General features: G+C 49.3%; 1 protein-coding gene across 1 annotated transcript; it reads right to left on the bottom strand.

The window, feature by feature from the left end:
- Positions 1-11,852: 11,852 nt before the first annotated feature.
- On the bottom strand, positions 11,853-20,622 carry LOC119954430 (apolipoprotein A-I-like). Its single transcript, XM_038779639.1, has 4 exons — positions 20,502-20,622; positions 16,741-16,803; positions 14,043-14,193; positions 11,853-13,037 (listed from the first exon to the last, which is right to left on the bottom strand). The coding sequence occupies exons 2-4, from the start codon at positions 16,781-16,783 to the stop codon at positions 12,443-12,445; spliced, it is 789 nt and encodes a 262-aa protein (XP_038635567.1). The 5' UTR covers positions 16,784-16,803; positions 20,502-20,622; the 3' UTR covers positions 11,853-12,442.
- Positions 20,623-22,278: the final 1,656 nt, after the last annotated feature.

Raw genomic sequence — 22,278 nt, 5'->3', positions numbered from 1 at the left:
CCTCCAAGCCCATGTGGATGTTCTGTTGTCAGCCTCTGACCCCCTCCGCCGTATTTAATTTTGCCCTGTTGGAGAGCCGAGTTTGCCAAAGGGGCATTTAGTGATTGACTAGGCTTCAACCCACCTGGCCTCAAACATGGTTGCCAACTCTGACCGAATGTATTCCTGGAGGAAACATCCCTTGAACATCTGCCGACCCAATCAAAGAGCCTTTTAAATTCCCCCGTCTCCAATATTTTTGTAACTAATAAACACAACTGTTAATTATTTTTTTTTTAAATGCGGGCCGTGACCAGCTTTTAAGTTAAGAATGCTGCCCGCCAGAAGTGGCGGAAGAGAGACGGTTGTGCACCTGACACGTACACGGGCGTCCAGACTTTTGGTGCGAAATAACGGAGGAGAGATTCCCCCATTTCCTAGCTGCAAGCAAGGCAACGGGACTGTAAAGGACTCAAGATGGATTGTTTAGATGTAAGGATGTTAGGGTCAAAGACACAAACAGTCCAGGATCTCACAACTGAATCTGCTGGAGAGAGCTGCCAAGGAGAGTCCATGGTAGGACAGCACTGTGCTGGTGTGAGCTGTATACAAAGGTCCAGGGCCTTTGGTGAATAGCCAACTAAGAAGGAACTGAAACCAGGAACAAAGCAGTGTAAAGATGATTTCTTGAGGTATGGCTTTGTTATTTGTGCCAATGCAAATCAGAATGTGAAGACCATGTGTGTTATATGCAGGGGAAGCACTGGCAAATGAAAGTTTAAAACCCTCAAAACTTCAAAGGCATTTGAAGACTAAGCATGAGGAGTTCAAGAATAATCCTCAATGTTGATTTTTTTCAAAGGATGGAGCGAGAAACTTGAATCATCAGCTTAAGCCTTTAGTAACATTGAACGATAAAGTAAGTGGGGTCGTGAGGACCAGGCCGGCTCACCTGCCACGTTAAAGGTAAGCAAAAACGATGGGTCCACAAGGTCAGCTGATTGGGAAAAGTGGGTCCCGGGAAACCGCAGCCGGCATTCTTTAAAACTGGTTCTGGCCATTGGGCACTTCTCCCACCATCGGGAACACCACGACCAATGGCGCTGAGACCCCCCCGACACCCAATTTCAATAATGTGCTTCTTTTTTAGCCATCCTGCCAAAATGGACAATTTCACATTTTCCCCCTTTGCACTCCATTTGCCAGATCTTGGCCCCACTCACACAACTCTGTCCCTTTGTGGCCTCCTTCTGTCCGCTTCACAATTTATTTCCAACCTGTCTTTGTGTCGTCAGGAAATTTAGTAACCGTACCTTCGGTTCCTTCATCCAATGTTCTTTATATGAATTGTAAAAAGCTGGGGCCCCGGCACTGATCCCTGCGGCAAACTCATCACATCCCGTCAATGAGAAAAAGACCCTGCTGCTAAGGCTGATGGGAAACCCTGCCATATCTTCTGTCCCTGACATCGGGGGGCTTGGCGCCATCTTCCATGGTGGGGGGGGGGGGGAGAAGGGTTTGATGGTGCACATCCCGCCATCTTAACCGGGTGCGATATTTAAAGGGCGTCCCATCATCACTGACCCATCATTGAATAAAGAAGATGGATCTCCAGGACAACTCTGAGGCTGGGGTATGGATCTCCTCAAAAACACTGAGGCCGGAAGATGCCAACCCTACCCGCTGCTGAGGCATTCCAGAATCCAGGGCGGCCTCAATCTCTAACTCTGGCAGCAAGCTGAGGCCTTCGTCAGCTGAGTCTCAACTTGGTGCACGTTATATGAGCCCAGCTGGGCTCTTTACTGGCGTGTCACGGAGGAAAATTCCGGTCAGGCCTTCATTTGCATCCCATCAGCGGGATTCACGCTGGCCTCCAGCGGGATTCCAGTTCCACCATGGTGGGCAGCATCGGAAGATCCCGTTGTAGTTTCACACCAGCGTGAAGCCGATTCTTGGACCTCTCGCCAAATTCTTCCCACCCCATCACAGCCCACCATTGACCCTGCCAGCGGGGGCATGGGAGAATTCTGTCCAATGTTCCCACTCCAAGAGCGGGATTCTCCGTCCAGCGATGCCGGAATCGCTAAACGAGCGAGGCGAAAATCATGGTCGGCGCCGGGTGCCGACAGAATGCCACGCTCCGGTGCTTCAACAGCGGCTTCAATGCATTCTGCTCCACACGTACAGCAAACGCCGTTGGCAAATCATTAACAGGCCTGACCCGGTATTCTCCGGGGCCTCCGCGATGCTCCGTCTCCGTCAGGAGGAATTACTGATGGCGAGTATCACTTGTGGTTTTAATAATCGGGAGCCGGCATTCAGGGTGAGAAGCCCGTGAGGCCTCGTTACGCGGACCAATTAATGTTGAATTGCGTTGCCGGTTTCACTGGGTCGAGCCCAGGGAAGCTCGCAGCAATTCCCGCTTGCTACCACACGTGGAAATCTTTCCGGAGAATCCGACCCTCAGTCTCAGAAACAGAATGCCGCCCAAGTACTTGCAACACATGTGACAGAAATATAGCCGAGGCTAAAATATATATTGACTTCCCCCCTTCTAAACTCTACCTTTGGGTTACACAAGGATATAACGAGGACTTTTCAAAGAAAAACATTTTGTTGGCAGCGTTTGTAATATTTATTCTTGATATCCTAGTTAGGATGTCATTGCCCTACACAAATCGAGTTACAATAAATGCTGGCTCAGCCTGCGACGCCCACGTCCCGCGAACAAATTTAAAAACAAAATTTGATGGACACAGATGATCTTATGTACAAACCTTGAGGATTTTGTGAATGTTATATGAACCCTAAATTTCAACTGATTACTGAGAAATGTGGCTCGGGAGGGATTGGGTAATGCCAGCCTACTTGTAATCGCCAGGAAGTGGTTGGATGAGACTAAACACGACGGCCACAGAAAGTGGCAAGTGAGGGAGACAAGATGGTTTCGCACCTTTGACATCCCGGGGTAGGGGTGGGTTCGGGGAGTCAGTCTGGTCAACATGGATTTTAACAACAAGGTAACCTAAAACAAGGCTTGAATTTGTGCTGCACCTTTCACGGCTGCAGGACATCCCAAAATCCATGAGAGCCGACAAAGTGTTTACATAGATTACATAGAATTTACAGTGCAGAAGGAGGCCATTCGGCCCATCGAGTCTGCACCGGCTCTTGGAAAGAGCACCCTACCCAAGGTTAACAACTCCACCCTATCCCCATAACCCAGTAACCCCACCCAACACTAAGGGCAATTTGGAACACTAAGGGCAATTTATCACAGCCAATCCACCTAACCTGCACATCTTTGGACTGTGGGAGGAAACCGGAGCACCCGGAGGAAACCCACGCACACACGGGGAGGATGTGCAGACTCCGCACAGACAGTGACCCAAGCCGGAATCGAACCTGGGACCCTGGAGCTGTGAAGCGATTGTGCTAACCACAATGCTACCGTGCTGCCCCGTTCTTAAAGTGTGGACATTAATACAGCGCAGGAAGCATAACAACCAATTTGCACACAGCAACCTCCCACAAACAGAGTTCAATAGTGACCAGATAATCTGTATGTTGGTTGAGTGACAGATGATCGCCCCAACACCGTGTAGAACCCCTCTACTCCTCTTTGAACAGTGCCATGGAATCTTTACGTCCATCTGGAGCCCAGGTTTCATGTCCCGTTGGTCAGTGCAGCTCTCCCTCAGTACTGCACTGGAGCGCAAAGGAAGAGGTTAACCATACAGGATGACATGTTTGGAGTTTAGGTATAACAGTTTCATTATAGAATGATTGGATTATTGCTGCCTATAGAACCATAGAAAAGTTACAGCCCGGAAGGAGGCCATTCAGCCCATCTTGTCCATGCCAGCCCAAGGACACCCAGGCGCCTTTTCTAATCCCACCTTCCTGCACCCGATCCATAGCCCTCTGGCTAACGGCACTTAAGGTGCCGATCCAGGTGGGATCCAGGGTCAAGCCAGGATGGGGACTCGCGATCTTTGGGGTTGGGGTAGAGCCGGGAGTGCAGGAGGCGAAAGAGGCCGGTGTGCTGGCCTTTGCGTCCCTAGTAGCCCGGCGAAGGATTTTGCTACAGTGGAAGGACGCGAGGCCCCCAAGCGTGGAGACCTGGATCAATGACATGGCGGGCTTCATTAAGCTTGAGAAGGTTAAATTCGCCCTGAGAGGATCGGTGCAAGGGTTCTTTAAACGGTGGCAACCTTTCCTCGACTTTCTGGCTCAACGATAGGGTACTGGGACAGTAGCAGCAGCAACCCGGGGGGGTGGGGGGGGGGGACGTTGATTATGTTAGCTTATTCTATTTAAATTTGATTTATCTAATTTTAATTTATGGTTAAGTTCTCTTGTTTGGGGGGGGGGGAATGTGATACATGTGATGTTACGGTATGGGGGGAATTGTGGGTGTTATGGGGCTGTTAGTTGCATATTACTGCTTTTTGCTATACTTTTTGTTATATTTTCTGTAAAGAATTCCAATAAAAATTATTTAAAAAAAAAAAAGGTGCCGATCCAGGTACTTTCTAAAATAGTTTAGGGTCTCTGTCCCCACCATCAACTCGTGCAGCGAATTCCAGACACCCACTACCCACTGCGTTAAGAATGTTCTTCCTCACGTCCCCATTACGCCTTCTGCCACTTATCATGAATCTATGTCCCCTGGTTCCAGAATTCTCCGCCACGGGAAACATTTTTATCCTGTCCACCCTATCTCTTCTCCTCATCATTTTGTACACCAGGGAGTTAAATCCTCCACGTTGTGTGGGATCTTCTGCATGCACTAATTCTATAATCTGACCCGTTGCAAGAAATGCCAGCACTTGAAATTAAATTATGTTTGACGCTAAAGCATCACTAAAGAGGAAAGTTAAATTGAGACTGAAGAAGGATCAGTAAACACCTCTTCCCCGGAGAGAAAAAATATTTTGTTTCACTAACGATTTGGAGAATCGCTGCTTCCTTCCAACCAGGATCCTGCTGTGAAACACATACTTAAGCAGATGCAGAAAGGAACACTGACGATGTTTAAGATTTAAGCTCGGACGCTCAGACACATCAGAGTTGGGAAAAACAATGTCAGGCAGCTCACCCCTGTTCCTCCACTGTTTTAATTAAATCTGACCTGATATTATTCGTGTGCAAAATCTAGGGAAACAAGCTTTAAAAAGTGGGAGATGGGAGCTGAGCATGTTCACCAGGGGATTCCCAGCTCCAGATCTGCTCTTTTAACAAAAATATTTACAGAGTTGGTCCAGTTATGTTTCTTGGCAATCAGGATCCTCCCCAACATGTTGATGGTGGAGTTTATGGCAAAGGTAATTTGAATGTCAAGGGAAGGTAGTTAACTCGCTTGTCGGAGATAGTCCTTGTGTCATCACAGGTACAATAGGAGTTTCCTTTTGTGCCAAGTAATGCTAAATAAATCCTGGAGTATTCATGCTGACCGTAGAATCCTTACAGTGCAGAAGGAGGCCATTTGGCCCATTGAGTCTGGACTGATCTTCCGAAAGAGTACCCTACCTATGCCCACTCCCCCGCGCTATCCCCATAACCCTGCTTAACCATTTGGACACCAAGGGGCAATTTAGCATGGTCAATCCAGACTGTGGGAATAATCTGGAGCTCCCGAAGGAAACCCACGCAGACACGGGGAGAACGTGTAAACTCCACACAGACAGTGACCCAAGGCTGGAATCGAACTCAGGTCCCTGGTTGATGCACGATCCATTGTACAAAGACTAAGGTTGGCTACAACTGTGGTGAATTCACATTGTATTGTAATTCACACTGTATTGCATGACATAGTATTATGTCCTTGTGGGCTCTGTATGTGAGCTCTGTAGTGCTACAGCCGTGAGCCCTCCTCTCAGTTCCTCTGGTCGCAGGCAGGCTCAGTTGTAAGACTATTAAAACCACAGTTTACTTCCAATCGTGTCTCGAGTGAATTGATGGTCACATCAATTTAATAGTCTCACTCAATTGCAACTCAATTGTACCACCTCATATACTGAGGCCCTGGCTATGCTTGACCGATTGTACGTGCGGCCGATGAACGAGGTCTACGCACGGCACATTTTCACTACCCGCCGCCGCAGAGTTGCTGGAAGACTTCCAGCACGACTTAAAAGCCCTTGCTCGGGACTCCAATTTTCAGACTGTAACGGCCTCCCAGCATATGGAGCTCGCTGTGCATGATGTATACGTTGCAGGGCTTAGGTCTAACTATGTGCGCCAGCGATTACTTGAGAAAGGGGCCCAGAACTTGGAGGACACGGTAGAGTTAGCTACGACTATGGAGGTCGCGTTCCGCAGTCTGAACTCATTCCCCGCAGACCAAGCGACCCCATCGTGGGCCTCCGACCAGCGACAGCCCCAGGCCTGCGCCGCACGGCCACCCACCCACTATGGAGCGCCAGCGTGCCATCTTTGTGGTCAGCCCCAACACCCGCAGCAGCACTGCCCGACCCGCAACGCGACCTGCAGCAGCTGCGGTCGCAAAGGACACTATGCCCGAGTATGCCTGGCAAAATTGAAACTTTCTAACTCCCCCGCAGTCCAGAGCACTCGCCTCCCAAACTCACAGGCCCGCAGACCCCGTAATGCTGCAGCGTGTCTGCCGACTCCGCCTCCACCCGACATGTGCGACTCATGGGGGCCGCCATCTTGGCAACCCGCCTCCACTCGGCCAGCCACGTGCGATTCATGGGGGCCGCCATCTTGGCAACCCGCCTCCACTCGGCCAGCCACGTGCGATTCATGGGGGCCGCTATCTTAGCAATCCTCTTCCACGCGGCTGGCCACGTGTGAGTCATGGGGCCGCCACCTTGGATGCCATCTTCCTCGCCGTCTGCCACGTGAGATCCACGGGGGCAGCCATCTTGGACGCCATCTTCCTCATCGCCCGCCACGTGCGATCAACTGGGGCCGCCATCTTGGCCATCAAACGAACCTCACCTCGACGACTACGACCTCAGCAGACAGTCATCATGGGTCCACTCCAGCACAGCTGATCGAGCCGCCGACTACCCGCATCAACGCAGTCACGTTGGACCAGTCGCGTTTGAAGCACCTCCAGAGCTCGATGATGTCCGTTAAATTAACGGGTATAGGACACCGTGCCTCTTCAACTCCGGGAGCACCGAGAGCTTCGTACATCCTGACCTGGTAAGACGCTGTTCGCTCCCTATCTTCCCTGCACGGCAAACTATCTCCCTCGCCTCGGGCTCACACTCGGTCCACATACAAGGGCGCACCGTCGCGACCCTAACGATTCAGGGCGCTAGCTACTCTAATTTCCAGCTGTACATACTCCCCGAACTCTGCGCCCCATTCTTACTCGGGCCCGATTTCCAATGTAACCTCAAGAGTCTCACACTCAGCTTCGGCGGACCCCTACCTCCACTCACTATCTGCAGTCTAGCGACACTAAAAATCGACCCCCTCACTCTTAGCTAATCTCACTGCTAACTGCAAACCCCTGGCCTCTCGCAGCAGGTGGTATAGCCTGTAGGACAGGGTATTTATTAGAGCTGAAGTCCAGCGGCTCCTACGTGAGGGAGTCATAGAGGCCAGTAACAGCCCCTGGAGAGCTCAGGTGGTGGTCATCAAGACCGGGGAAAAGTTCCGGATGGTGGTTGATTATAGACAAACCATTAACCGGTTCACACACCTTGATGCGTACCCCCTCATGAGAATTGCAGACATGGTGAATCAGATCGCCCAGTACCGCATATTCTCCACGGTGGATCTGAAGTCTGCATACCACCAGCTCCCAATCCGCCCGGAGGACCGCCGCTACACGGCGTTCGAGGCAGATGGCCGCCTCTTCCATTTCCTCTGGGTCCCCTTTGGCATCACGAATGGGGTCTCGGTGTTCCAAGGAACAATGGGCCGAATGGTGGACCAGTACGGGCTGCGGGCCACGTTTCCGTACTTGGACAATGTCACCATCTGCGGCCATGACCAGCAGGACCACGACGCCAACCTCCACCGATTTCTCCAAACCGCCCAGAAACTCAATCTCGCCTCCAATACGGAGAAATGCGTTTTCCGCACCACCAGGCTAGCCATCCTCGGCTATGTCATGGCAAACGGAGTCCTAGGCCCCGTCTCCCTCTCCCTTATTGTCCCAGGGCCCTCAAGAGGTGCCTGGGATTCTTCTCTTATTACGCCCAGTGGGTCCCCCAGTATACGGACAAAGCCCACCCACTATTTAAGGCCACACTCTTCCCACTGTCAGCAGAGGCCCGCCAGGCCTTCACCTGCATCAAGGAGGACATCGCCAAAGCCGCCATGCGGGCGGTGGATGAATCCGTCCCCTTTCAGGTGGAGAGCAACGCCTCAGAGGTCGCTCTCGCCGCCACTCTGACTCAGGCAGGGAGACCAGTCGCCTTCTTCTCCCGGACCCTCTCCGCTTCGGAACTTCGACACTCCTCAGTCGAAAAGGAAGCTCAAGCCATTGTGGAAGCCGTACGGCACTGAAGGCACTACCTCGCAGGTAGGAGGTTTATCCTCATCAATGACCAAAGATCGGTTGCCTTTATGTTCGACAACTCGCAAAGGGGCAAAATTTAAAATGATAAAATCCTGCGGTGGAGGATCGAACTCTCCACCTATAATTACAATATCATATATCGACCGGGGAAGCTCAACGAGCCCCCAGATGCCCTGTCCCGCGGCACATGCGCCAGTGCGCAAGACGACCGTCTGAAGGCTATCCACAACGACCTCTGCCACCCGGGGGTCACCCGGCTCGCCCACTACGTCAAAGCCCGAAATCTGCCTTTCTCCACCGAAGAGGCAAAAGCCATCACCAGGGATTGCTCGATCTGTGCGGAGTGCAAACCGCACTTCTATAGACCAGACAAGGCCCACCTGGTAAAGGCATCCCGGCCCTTTGAACGCCTGAGCATTGATTTCAAAGGGCCACTCCCCTCGACCAATCGAAATGTGTACTTTCTTAACGTCATCGACGAATTCTCCCGCTTCCCCTTTGCCATCCCGTGCCCCGATATGACCTCCCACACAGTCATCAGAGCCCTGCACAGTGTCTTCACCCTGTTCGGTTTCCCCAGCTACGTATACAGAGACAGGGTTTCGTCCTTCATGAGCGACGAGCTGCGTCAGTACCTGCTCAACAAGGGCATTGCCTCGAGCAGGACTACCAGCTATAACCCCAGGGGGAACGGGCAGGTGGAGAGGGAGAATGGAAGACCGTCCTACTGACCCTAAGGTCCAGGAATCTCCCGACCTCCCACTGGCAGGAGGTCCTCCCAGACGCGTTCTATGCTATTAGGTCCCTCCTATGCACAGCCACCAACCAGACCCCTCACGAACGATTATTTGTTTTCTCTCGGGGCACTACCACGGGAGCGTCACTCCCATCCTGGTTGAGGACACTGGGCCCGGTTCTCCTCCGGAAGCACGTCCGCACACAAAAAACAGACCCGCTAGTAGAGAGCGTGCTACTGCTTCACTCGAACCCCCAATACGCCTTTATTGACTACCCCGACGGCTGTCAGGACACCGTTTCCCTCCGGGACCTGGCGCCTGCAGGATCCACCACCACCACCACCACCGCCGAGGTACCCCTCACACTACACCACACCCAATCCACCATGCCTTGCGCCGCCGTGCCAATAGGTTCCCTGCCCACGCTCGGCGCCCCCACGCCTATAGGTTTCCTGCGGCCCCCTTTGCCCGTCGCACCGGTCAGGAACGGAGCTCGGACCGAAACACCCCCTGAGTCCACCCCCATACCCACACCGACCATCACCACCCAGCCACCCAAAGAGCTGCAACCCCCGGTGCTCCGCCGATCCCAAAGGACGACTCGGCCACCGGACCGGCTCAACTTGTAGACCCGTCACCCCCGCCGGAATTGATTATTTTACAGGGGGTGAATGTGGTGAATTCATATTGCATTGTAATTCACACCGTATTGCATTACATAGTATTATGTCCTTGTGGGCTCTGTCTGTGAGCCATTGCGCGGCTCTGCCCATAGGGGGAAATGAGGAGCTTGTACAGGGCTCCACCCTTGGCTCCGTCCATGGCTCCGCCCATGGCCCCTCCCACTACCAGAAGTATAAAGTGCTGCAGTCGTGTGAGCCTGCCCTCAGTTCTTCTGGTCGCAGGCAGGCTCAGTTGTAAGACTATTAAAACCACAGTTTACTTCCAATCGTGTCTCTAGTGAATTGATGGTCACATCAACAACTGTGGCTTTATTGCAGTAAGATGTGCAGCCTCCCACAGCAGCTGGCGAAATGGCTGCTGAATAGAGAACACAGTCCTCCTACTGGGCGGAGCCAGCAGACAGGGGCTACTGGCGAACCTGTAGTACAGGTCCTACCTTACATCACCTAATACAGGTGTAACAGTGATTTACCACACCGGTGCTGTGTGCAGCACTGCTAATCTTCGTGCCACTGTGTTACCGCCCCCCTTTCCCCCCCCCCCCCGCACTGTGCCACCGCGGGGCAAAGTAATGAAAATGCTCCTTTTCCTCATTACTTTCAACTTCACAAAGTTTTTGTAAATAAAATTAAGAGGGAAATTATCAAAATAAAAAGAGCTGAAAGAGACATCTCAACTCCAGCAAGTTTCCCTCTGGTTTAATTTTTCACACCTCCACTGGTCCAATTGCCAATGCCGAAACACTGACTCTTGGCCAACACAAGATGGCTGCCAATAGCCATGTGATGATGTGGGGATGCCGGCATTGGACTGGGGTGAGCACAGTAAGAAGTCTTACAACATCAGGTTAAAGTCGCTCCGAAAGCTTGTGTTTGAAACAAACCTGTTGGACTTTAACCTGGTGTTGTAAGACTTCTTACAATAGCCATGTGTGCATTGCACACGTGCTGGCGTGTGGAGAAAACCAGGAAATGAAAAAAGGATAAAACATAAAGATAATAACCCATAAATGGAAAATGCTGAACAGGATAATCAGGTCCTGCAGCATGTATGTAGGTGTTCGTGTTAACGGCTCAGAGCACTGAACCTTGTCCAGGACTGCAAGCTAAATCCTACATTCCTCACCAAAGATACTGGGCGCAATTCTCCCAAAACGGGAGAAATCGTAAAGCGCGCCCCTTCCCGACCGGGAACCGATTCTGGTCCCCGGTCGGGGCTAGCAGCCTGACGCCGTAGGCTCCGGCATGACGGGCTTAACGAATATCGTTAAGCCCGCTTGCCGGAGTTAGCGCCGGCTGACGCGTCATATGACATCAGCCGCGCATGCGCGGATTGGAAGACTCCAACCCGCGCATGCGCGGATGACGTCATCGCGTATTTGCGCGAAACCCGCGCATGCGCGGGCCGGGTTGCCCCTCAGCCGCCCCGCGAATGGATACTGCGGGGCGGCGGAAGGAGAAAGAGTGCGCGGGCATCGGGCCCGCTGCCCGCGATCGGTGCCCACCGATCGCGGGCCCATGGCACCCTTGGCACGGCCGTGGTACTGCCGTGCCAATCGGTGCCATGGTTATGAAAAGCGAGTTTGTGACGCCGTTTTTACGAACGGCCAGACCAGGTGTGTTTGCCGTTCGTAAAAACGGCGTAAAGGGCTGGGACTTCGGCCCATCGAACAGCTGTGAATCGCTGCCGGCCGTAAAAAAACGGCGGCAGCGATTCGGGTCGGGAGTTGGGCGGGGGGTGGGGGAGAATAGCGGGAGGGCGGGAAAAATGTCGGGAAGGCCCTCCCGCTATTCTCCCACCCGTCGTGGGGGTCGGAGAATTTCGCCCACAGTTTCAGTTTATTTTCCTTTATGTCTGTCCTGGCCGCTGCCTACTTCATCGCAGAGTTAAACGAAACCGGCCACGTGCGGGGCGTGTTGGCGACAAACATAGACATGGGGAAAACATTCACGTTTAACAAGTAATTTTTATTACACAGTACCTCACCTGAGAACATCGTGAAATCAAGACAGTACGCATTTCAAAGCTATTATTAAAACATCCGCCTACATTTATTTTCTGCAGTAAATCAGGTTTATGTGTGAGAAGAGCAGTCGGTAATGGTCACAGAGAGCAGCGTGTCCTGGTGATCGGCAAATACCGGCTTTCCCCATCATAAGGTAATTGGATGGGATTTCCAGGCCTCTCTCGCCAGCGGGATTTTCCGATGCCGCCAAAGTCAACAGGGATTTGAATGCCCCTGCCCCCTCCCCCAGGCCGCATCCACCACGTCAATGCAGGATCGGAGAATTGCGGGCGATATTGTGTGACAAGCACACTTTGTGGCAGCCGTTTTTCCAAGAATGGAAACAACCTGTGTTACATTCATCTGGCAGAGACAGTGGTGCGTGTTTGTTAATACAGCATTTTGGAATCCTGGCTGGTGAATAAATAAAGCCTAAGTGTACTGAAGTAAACAGTGGAATGTCGACATGCTAACACTGCAAAACGAGAGTTTGTCGTTGTTGAAAGCATCATTGGGATCGTTTGATTTGTCCTACTGTTCTTCATTAAAATTTTCATTGAACTTTTCCCACAGCGAGGTCAACTGGCTTTTAAAGTCTTCAGCGTATGGAATGATGTGCTCATGGACGTTCTTGGCCAGCGGAGTGAATGTCTGTCTCGCAACCTCCATATTCTGATAGAATCTTTCACTCAGTTTACTGGTAAAAGGGGAAGCATTCTGGTGGAATTCATCCAGCCGCTGATTGAGAATCCCACGGGCGTTTTCAGTAAATGGTGCAACTTTCACTTGAAAGTCCTGAATGTTGGTGTGGATTTTCTCCTGGACTTTCTGAGCTAGAGGTTTGAGGCCTTCAGTATTCTGAATAATGTGCTTCTTGAGGCTGCTGGCTAGGGGTGCGAGCATAACCTGGTATTCCTCAACACTCTGATTGACCCTACTACGGAGATCATCGGTGTACAAAAGGATTTTGGCTTTGAGCTCTTCCAAGTCCTTCTGAATCTTCTCTTCAAGCTTCAACCTGTCTTTCTGTAATTGCTCTTGAATCTCATCGGACAGAGGAGCCACTATCTTTTGCAGCTCCGCAACGTAACTGTTCAGTATCTCCAAGCTTTCTGAAATCATTAGACTGCAAAGAAAATCAGAGATTACAATGAGGGCTCCACCTCTGTCACACGTTTGTACCCCAAGTTAACTAGTACTTAGAAAATATGATTTGAGCAGAATGTCCAATTCGCCTTGTGGGAGGAAGCCGGAGCACCCGGAGGAAACCCACGCAGACACGGGGCAAACGTGCAGACTCCGCACAGACAGTGACCCAAGCTGGGAATCAAAACTGGGACCTAGGAGCTGTGAAGCAACAATGCTAACCACTGTGCTACCGTGCTGCCGTTCCCATCTGTCTTCTTTGATCAAATTAATCACTTGCCCAACTTCCAGCTGCAGTTAAGCCCAGAAGAGAGTGGTTTGGAAGCATGTGTGTGTCATGAAAGAGATTTCGGACTTTTACCACCCCCCCCCCCCCCCCCCCCCCCCCCACTCCCTCCCCCCCTCACAAACAGCCAAAACCCACCCATTTTATGGTTTAAAATTCAGCCCAATTAAACCATTCTAATGTAAATTAGTCAAGAACAATTGTTCACAATCATTTTTAATTACGTCTATCAGACTTAACACTTCCAGCAGTATGTATCTTCGTCAGACATCTGATACGGACTCGGAACGTTAAGTCTGTTCCTCGTCGGGCAGCACGGTGGCCTAGTGGTTAGCACAACCGCCTCACGGCGCTGAGGTCCCAGGTTCGATCCCGGATCTGGGTCACTGTCCGTGTGGAGTTTGCACATTCTCCCCGTGTCTGCGTGGGTTTCACCCCCACAACCCAAAGATGTGCAGAGTAGGTGGATTGGCCATGCTAAATTGCCCCTTAATTGGAAAATATAATTGGGTAATCTAAATTTATTTAAAAAAAACTTTGTTCCTCGCTCCGCAGACTCTGCTGGACCTGCTGGGTTTTTCCAGCATTTTTTGTCTTTATTTCAGAATCTGCAATGATTTGCTTTTATGATCATATTGTAATTCTATTGTACAAATAGCCAAATGCTTGCTAGAACACCGGCGATGGTTCAATGCTTACTTGAACTGCTTGCCGATTTCAGAGTTATCGATGTGCTCAATGGTGTCTCGAGCTGAGTCGCTCACTTGGTTGAAGTAGCTCTGAAAAGTATTTTTCAACTCATTCAGATGGATTTGGGACTCCTCTTGCCACAGGACTGCGCCTCGAGTTCCTTTAAGAAGAAAGGTCTTGATTGTAACAATCATTAAACCAGGCCTGAGACACTTTTCATATTTATCATTCGGACTCTATTGTACTTAAAGAAAAAGCCACAGACTGACATTTTTGTCTTATATCGGAAATACACTAATTTATGTACCTTCGCTAGAGTTACTGTGTAATAAATAGGTCCCCTGCTGAAGATCATTTGAGCGACATGAAGTTTGAGCGACAGGGTGGCACAGTGGTTAGTTAACACTGCTGCCTCACAGCGCCAGGCAGCCGTGTTCAATTCTCCCCGCGTCTGCGTGGGTTTCCTCCGGGTGCTCCGGTTTCCTCCCACAGTCAAAAGGCCTGCAGGTTGGGTGGATTGGCCGTGCTGAAATTACCCCTTGGTGTCCAAAAGGTTAGGTTGGGTCACGGGGATAGGATGGGGGCATGGGTCTAGGTGGGGTGCTCTTTCAGAGGGTCGGTGCAGACTTGATGGGCTGAATGGCCTCCTTCTGGAGTTTAAGTGAATGTAAGCAACACGACCATTTCCATCTGAATGTATGAGATGTCTATCAGGGTTAAACACATTCTCCCCGTGTCTGTGTACGTTTCACCCCCACAACCCAACGATGTGCAGGGTAGGTGGATTGGCCACACTACATTGCCCCTTAATTGGAAAAAAATAATTGGGTGCTCTAAATTTATTTTAATAAATCAAAGATACACCAGGTTTCAGCACCATCAAGTGTTAGGTTATTTTCTCACTAATTGGTTGTCATTACGGTATTGTACCTGACAGCAGTACCTCTAAGCAAGGGTAACAACATCAGATGCTTTCTGTTCATTGTCCATTGCCCCCCCCCCCCAGAAATAATATACTGGATAAGGACAGGATAGCATTTGTTGATGATATCTGCCCCCACCCCACCAACCTCCCCCACAGAGGAAGCACCCATCACTGTTTGCCCTCACACAAGATGGCCAGATTGGTGGGCAATTAGTGCCCGTGGAACCTTATCCCATCAGAATGCACCAGGGGGAAGTTTAGACGTGGAACAAAGTTTCTTTCTAAACAAAAAATAAACAGTCTTTGGGGGTTGTATTTGAATTAATGGTTGCTAAGATGTTCACTGTGTGTTTTAAAAAGGTTAACTTGAGTTCATAGAATAAACATTGTTTTGCTTTAAAAAATACTTTTCCATTTCTGCTGTACCGCACCTGTAGAGTGGGCCGTGTGCTCCCCATACCACAATCTAGTAAAAGTTGTGGGTCAGGTGAACTCCATGATACACTTTGGGGTTCTCTAAACCCTGGCCCATAACAAAACTTAAAGTTCTCACAGACGGGCAATGAAGTGAATACTCAGTTTTAGGTTTATTCTCAAAGTGAGACATTGCAAAGGTAAAGCTCCTAACATTACAACCCACTGCCAGTGTCAATAAAAAGTGGGTTTGACAAAGAGTCATCCAGGCTCAAACCGGTGGCTCCCTTCTCTCTCTGCAGATGCTGTCAGACCTGCTGAGATTGCCCAGCATTTTCTGTTTTTGATTCAATAAAAAGTGCCCCTTTGTACATTCCATAAACCAACGGCAAAGGTGGGTTATGTGCACAGCAATTATCTAATGAGTGCTGCCGATCTGTAAGCACCTCAACCTTAATGTATAACTGGTGACTCGTCACCACCTTCTCAAGGGCCATTAGGGATGGGCAATAAGTACAGACCTTGCTGGCAATGCCCACATTCCATAAACCAATCACAAAAATGCATAAGAAAGATCATTTAAGCAGCAAAGTTATCAGCTCGATTTTATTCTGGCACTGATCATCAACTGGCAGCTGAAGTAGCTTCTGGGATAAGGTGTGAGGTTTAGCAGTAACGCTGAGATATTTTGTTCAATTAGTGCAGGATCCTGTGCAAATGGTGCATTAGGAAATTCAAAACTGACAATGAGTTCTGATGTACGTAGAGTTCTTAAATCAGCTTTAGTTTTGTGCTTTGTTACAGAGTTCCTAAACAGCACACAACGCTAGACTAAACACCATGATATATTCAGGAGCTCTACGGTTACAATTAGAACATAGAACAGTACAGCACAGAACAGGCCCTTCGGCCCTCGATGTTGTGCCGAGCAATGATCACTCTACTTAAACCGACGTAACCCGTATACCCGTAACCCAACAATCCCCCCATTAACCTTACACTACGGGCAATTTAGCATGGCCAATCCACCTAACCCGCACATCTTTGGACTGTGGGAGGAAACCGGAGCACCCGGAGGAAACCCACGCACACACGGGGAGGACGTGCAGACTCCACACAGACAGTGACCCAGCCGGTAATCGAACCTGGGACCCTGGAGCTGTGAAGCATTGATGCTAACCACCATGCTACCGTGAGGCCCCCATAATGAATTATGGTTCATTATGCTTAACAGGTCGATTACAAAAATATGTTGTTATTTACGAGTTAAATAAAAGGAAGAAAATAATGAACCCTTTAAACCCGGTGATATCAAATGCTTCCCTTCAAATCAAAACCATTATTTGAACAAAGATTTTATGCACATACCTGTGATCAGAAAGATGGCCAAAGTCATAACAATTGCCTTCATGGTGGCTGCAAGGATCGACGCTGTGAATAAAATATTGTTTTCAGAATTTTTAAATTGAATGTTCATTGAATTTTTAAAAAATTTAGAGTGCCCAATTCTTTTTTTTTTCCAATTAAGAGGCAATTTAGCGTGGCCAATCCACCTACCCTGCATATCTTTGGGTTGTGGGGGTGAAACCCACGCAGACACGGGGAGAATGTGCAAACTCCACACGGACAGTGACCCAGAGCCGGGATCGAACCTGGGACCTCGGCGCAGTGAGGCAGCAATGCTAACCCACTGAGTCACTGTGCCGCCTTATTTATTTCATTCATACTGTCAGATGGTTACATTCCGTCTTTTGGGAACTTTAATGGCAGAGATATAGAACGAAAGATGTTTAACTCCACAAAGGCTCAGTTGGTAGACGCCTTGTCTGTTTTACCACAGACCAAAAAGGTTCCAGGTTTCATCTTTGACGAGGTTAATCTGAGCTGGGATCATAATGGAGCATCTCAATTTGCTACCATCAGCCTGTATGGGAAGGGAATAAAATCAGTCCGCGTTCCCCCTCTTATCATTAACGAGTGATGAAAAGCGAGAGTTTGTGGACATGGGGTCCTGGGTTAAACTGGAAAACAGTCAGATAGCCTGCTGAACGTCCGGCTAAACCCCTGTTCTGGAGCTGGAACCCCCCCCAATGTCTGGTCAGTTTCCAGGGCCTGACTGCATGTTGACACCTGACACTCAACAAGCGTTCCAGGCTACCAACTCACCATCTCAATAAGGACGGTGGGTGGGCTCCCAAGGCTAGACAGCCAATAGGAAGTCCTCCAAAACTGACAGCTCAGCAACTCCACCGCCTGAGGAGGACACCGTTGACGTGGATACGAGAGTGGGAGGGATAGAGGGGGGGGGGGGGGGGGGGGGGGGGGGGGAATGAGAGAGAGATGGTGATGTGCTCTCCTCAGACTTTAAACATTTTTAACATTAAAAAGGCCGCAGCTGTCAGGCCGTAGGATGGCCGTTGGCCCCAGCCGTGGCCCAATGGCCATGGTGACTTCTAGTGAGGGAGGGGGGGGGGGGGGGGGGGAGTGAAGTTCCATTGCTGCATGAAGTACCCCCCCCCCCTCCCCCTCCCAAGGAAGATGTCTTCATCCCTTGACATGGTTTTTGACCTCACTTTGAGGCCTATCATGTGGAGAGTGGCTATAATAGGCCCTTTAATTATCACACCAGCTGCTGGGGTAAGTGCGGGCCCATACATCTCTGCTTCCACCCCAAGAACACAAGAGATAGGACGAGTTGACCAAATGGACCATCGAGGCTGCTCCACCATTCAATATGATCAAGGCTGATCTTGAGCCTTATTTCTCTGCCCTCTCCCCATATCCCTTAATTCCCGGAGGGACCCAACATCTGTCTATCCCGGCCTTAAATGCATTGAACAATGGAGCACCTACAACCCTCAGGGATTGAGAGATCTAAAGATTCACAACCTTTTGAATGATATAATTTCCGTCATCTCAGTACTAAATGATCAGCCCCTTATCCTGAAACTCTGCCCCTGCGTATTAAACCCCCGATCAGTGGAAACAATGGCGGGGGTGGTGGATTTTCCCCCCACGCCCCCGTGGCGTGGCCCCCGTCGTCAGCAGGGAACCCAAGGCGGGCGTTCACTGTCAGCGGATCCGGAAGATCCCGCTGTTGAGAACTTGGCGGGAAAAGCACCCCCACCCCCCTTATCTCAGCGGCTGCCCTATCAAGCCCCCCTGAAACCTTGTACGGTTCAACGAGATTATCTCTCGTTCTTCTAAACTTCGGAGACTATGAGCCTAATTTATTCAGCCTTGTAAATTATCCCAGGGACCAATTTAGTGAACCTTGGCTACACCGCTTCCAAAGCAAGTATATCAATTCAAGTCATTCAAACATTCAGCCAGTAAGATCTAGTTTCATGGCCAAACCAAGACTATTTGCAGTGAGGCACTAAAAACCCTCCTGTATTCATGGAAACCTAGATATGTCAGTACCTTGAGGAAGGGAGGGGGGGCTGGGGGAAATAAAGGAATTATTTTCTTTTGTGGATATTAATATCCAGCTCATTAATAAAGTACTGTAAACATGGGCAGGATTTTAACAGACCAGATCATCAGTAGAATTTCAAAGAACAAAGAAAAGGAACAGGCCCTTTGGTCCTCCAAGCCTGTGCCGACCATGCTGCCCGTTTAAACTAAAATCTTCTACACTTCCAGAGTCCATATCCTTCTATTCCCATCCTGTTCATGGATTTGTCAAGATGCCCCTTAAATATCGCTATCGTCCCTGCTTCCACCACCTCCTCCGGCAGCGAGGTCCAGGCACCCACTACCCTCTGTGTAAAAAAACTTGCCTCGTACATCTCCTCTAAACCTTGCCCCTCACACCTTAAACCTATGCCCCCTAGTAATTGACCCCTCTACCCTGGGGAAAAGCCTCTGACTATCCACTCTGTCTATGCCCCTCATAATTTTGTAGACCTCTATCAGGTCGCCCCTCAACCTCCGGCGTTCCAGTGAGAACAAACTGAGTTTATTCAGCCGCTCCTCATAGCTAATGCCCTCCATACCAGGCAACATCCTGGTAAATCTCTTCTGCACCCTCTCTAAAGCCTCCAAATCCTTCTGGTGGTGTGGCAACCAGAATTGAACACTATACTCCAAGTGTGGCCTAACTAAGGTTCTATACAGAAATTTCATTTAATGCATTTCACAAAAAGCAAAATTCCTTTGCCTTCACCTGGAGAATTTTAGATTTTCTTTCGGCAACACCGGGGTTGACTGCGTGAAACTGAATTTCAATCCCTGCTGAATTCAGGTTCTCTCTGTGTTTCTGTCATTTATCTGATATTAGGCTCGGTGGGAGGGGCTGCCATCCCTAATTGGTTCATATTCTCGATCAGGATGGGTTTCACCATTCAAATTGAGTTTGGGAGGCCCCCCCTCTCCACTTCGTCACATCCCCCCCCCCCCCCCCCCCCCCCGCCCCGCCTACCAAAAAGAAATGAAACTTTCTTTGGGAAAGTCAAACTGACTTCCTGCATTTGGAGGACTGTACAATCTTGGTGCAGAAGCCACAATTGTTCACTCTGAAGCTTGTTACCTGGACAAATTTGGCAACACGGTCCTCAAATGATCAAACCTATGAAAGTCCAGGTGGTCTGTTTGTGGTGGTACCGTGGGATCTTTCGTTGAATGGCTCAGTTTAAGATGAACGCCCCTACAGGCAGTGCAGCACTCCCTCAATATTGCACTGCCCTGCAAACTTAGATTGCAAGCTTAAATCCTGTGCATAGCAGCAACTGAGCCAAGTAAAATATGAATATTGGAGCCCTCTCTCTGTTACTGAGGATGCGTCAGCTATAAATTCCATATCAGAGAAAAATAACATTACTTAATGCTCGCCCAAAGCGGTTAGTTTCACTAAAATAGGTCAAAAACTAGTTCTAAGAACAAAGTGTTTGCAATTCATTGTAATAATTCCTCATATGAATATTTATGGATGAAATTTAATTTTGAGTGAATGTAGTTTCTCAAACTGGATTAACATACCACACATATCTAAAATGTTTACCAAAACATTTACCCTGGAGCATAATGCTGCATTGAAAATGCTAGTCTCAAGCATTTCACTTCAACCTTATTGCCATTTATGAGACACAACTCGAAAAACAGCTAAAAATTAATGAAGCAAGGCTCACCTATCACCTTTAAGGCAGTTTCTCACCCGGCTCCGCTTCTACTGTTGCTTGGCCCCGCAAGAGTCCTTGTATTTATCACTCAGCTGCTATCACATCTGATAATGAAGAGAACTGTAAACTGTGCTTGGTAAGTTTTAATTATGTGGAAGTATCAGAATCAAAGTTCAGAGTTCCCAACTTGCCAACACTGACAACAGCCAATTTCCAACAAAGACCAGGGGAGGGCAAAGATCAACTGATCACATGAAGACTCGTTTGAAGCATTTGTAGTTCATGAGATGATGTGTTTTTCTTAGATTCATCACTCCATCAAAAACGGTTTTATTCCTTCTTTTAACTCTCACCTTCGCAAAGCGTCTCCTCTCTATAGATGCTGCCACACTGCTGCATATTTCCGGCACTTCTTTCTAATTCACTGTCCCAGATAAGTTCAGCTCAATTGTTCTGAGCTTCTATTTGATTAAGCTTCTCCCCTCCTCATTGTTCCCTCTCCCTCTCCGAAGGGGTCTGACACAGAGTGATGGGCAACCTCTTCATACCTCACCATGATAAATAAAAGAACCTGAATAAGTTTTAGCGTGTTATTTGACTTAGTGTGACACATAGCCAAGCTACAATCTGGTGTCCTGGGTGGATGATATATCTATATAAGTTCATCAACCAGAATCAGAAATAGAGGTTTCCGGAAGATTTTGCTAGTTTTCTTTATTGCCCCGGGTACAATCTGTTATTTCATTACAGGCGATGGTTTGAAACTGGAACCGTCTTGCCCGGGTTGGCATGATGCAGCATCACACAATCGGGGAGAAGGGGGGGAGGAGGTGATGGGGTTGCAGTGATTGTAGGAGACCCTGTGGGACCCCATGGGACCCCAGGTCAGGTTCGGAAGAGTTTTAGTTTACAACACTCATCCCAAATATATTGTCAAACTCACATTCAACGTGACCCCAACAATTACATAGAACATAGAACAGTACAGCACAGAACAGGCCCTTCGGCCCTCAATGTTGTGCCGAGCCATGATCACCCTACTCAAACCCACGAATCCATCCTATACCCATAACCCAACAACCCCACCCTTAACCTTACTTTTATTAGGACACTACAGGCAATTTAGCATGGCCAATCCACCTAACCCGCACATCTTTGGACTGTGGGAGGAAACCGGAGCACCCGGAGGAAACCCACGCACACAGGGGGAGGACGTGCAGACTCCACACAGACAGTGACCCAGCCGGGAATCGAACCTGGGACCCTGGAGCTGTGAAGCATTTATGCTAACCACCATGCTACCCTGCTACCCCATTGGTTAGGTATATTCTCCAATTGCATTTCTACTGATGGAGGTTTAAACAAATATATGCGCAAAAAAATCACAGGAACAAACTAAAGGATCTAATTGGTTATTTTCTAAAAGGGATTTTTTTGACAACTTGTTTTAACTTGCTGGGTTGCAGCAGATGAAAGGCACTGGGCTGGATTCTCCGTCCCGCCGTGCCAGATTTCTGGTTCAGCACGCCGGCGGGATGCTCCGTTTAGCCGGCTGGTCGATGGGGTTTCCCATTGTGGGGCAGCCCTACACCGGTGGGAAACCCCCAAGATTCACTCTCTGGCCTCTATGTTAGTGACGTATACATCGAGAATGCCAAGACAAATAATACATCACAGCATCGTTAACAAACAAACCAACAGGGCAGTTTATGCTGCAAGAACCAAGCGCGCATGTTGCAGTCATGATCAAGTTTTGATGAGTTAATTCGACATGAGAATTTTAAAA

This window comes from Scyliorhinus canicula, chromosome 19 (genome assembly GCF_902713615.1).
Source record: "Scyliorhinus canicula chromosome 19, sScyCan1.1, whole genome shotgun sequence".
Lineage (NCBI taxonomy): Eukaryota > Metazoa > Chordata > Chondrichthyes > Carcharhiniformes > Scyliorhinidae > Scyliorhinus > Scyliorhinus canicula.
The sequence above is the reverse complement of the archived record's forward strand: the minus strand, read 5'-3'. Positions and strand labels throughout refer to the sequence as shown.

Bases quoted from the DNA above. Each gene is read 5' to 3' on its own strand.
- LOC119954430 (XM_038779639.1), bottom strand. From the start codon at position 16,783: ATGAAGGCAATTGTTATGACTTTGGCCATCTTTCTGATCACAG. The intron at 14,194-16,740 runs GTATGTGCATAA...TTCTTCTTAAAG, and splicing joins GGCCATCTTTCTGATCACAG to GAACTCGAGGCGCAGTCCTG. The intron at 13,038-14,042 runs GTAAGCATTGAA...TTTTCTTTGCAG, and splicing joins GAAATCGGCAAGCAGTTCAA to TCTAATGATTTCAGAAAGCT.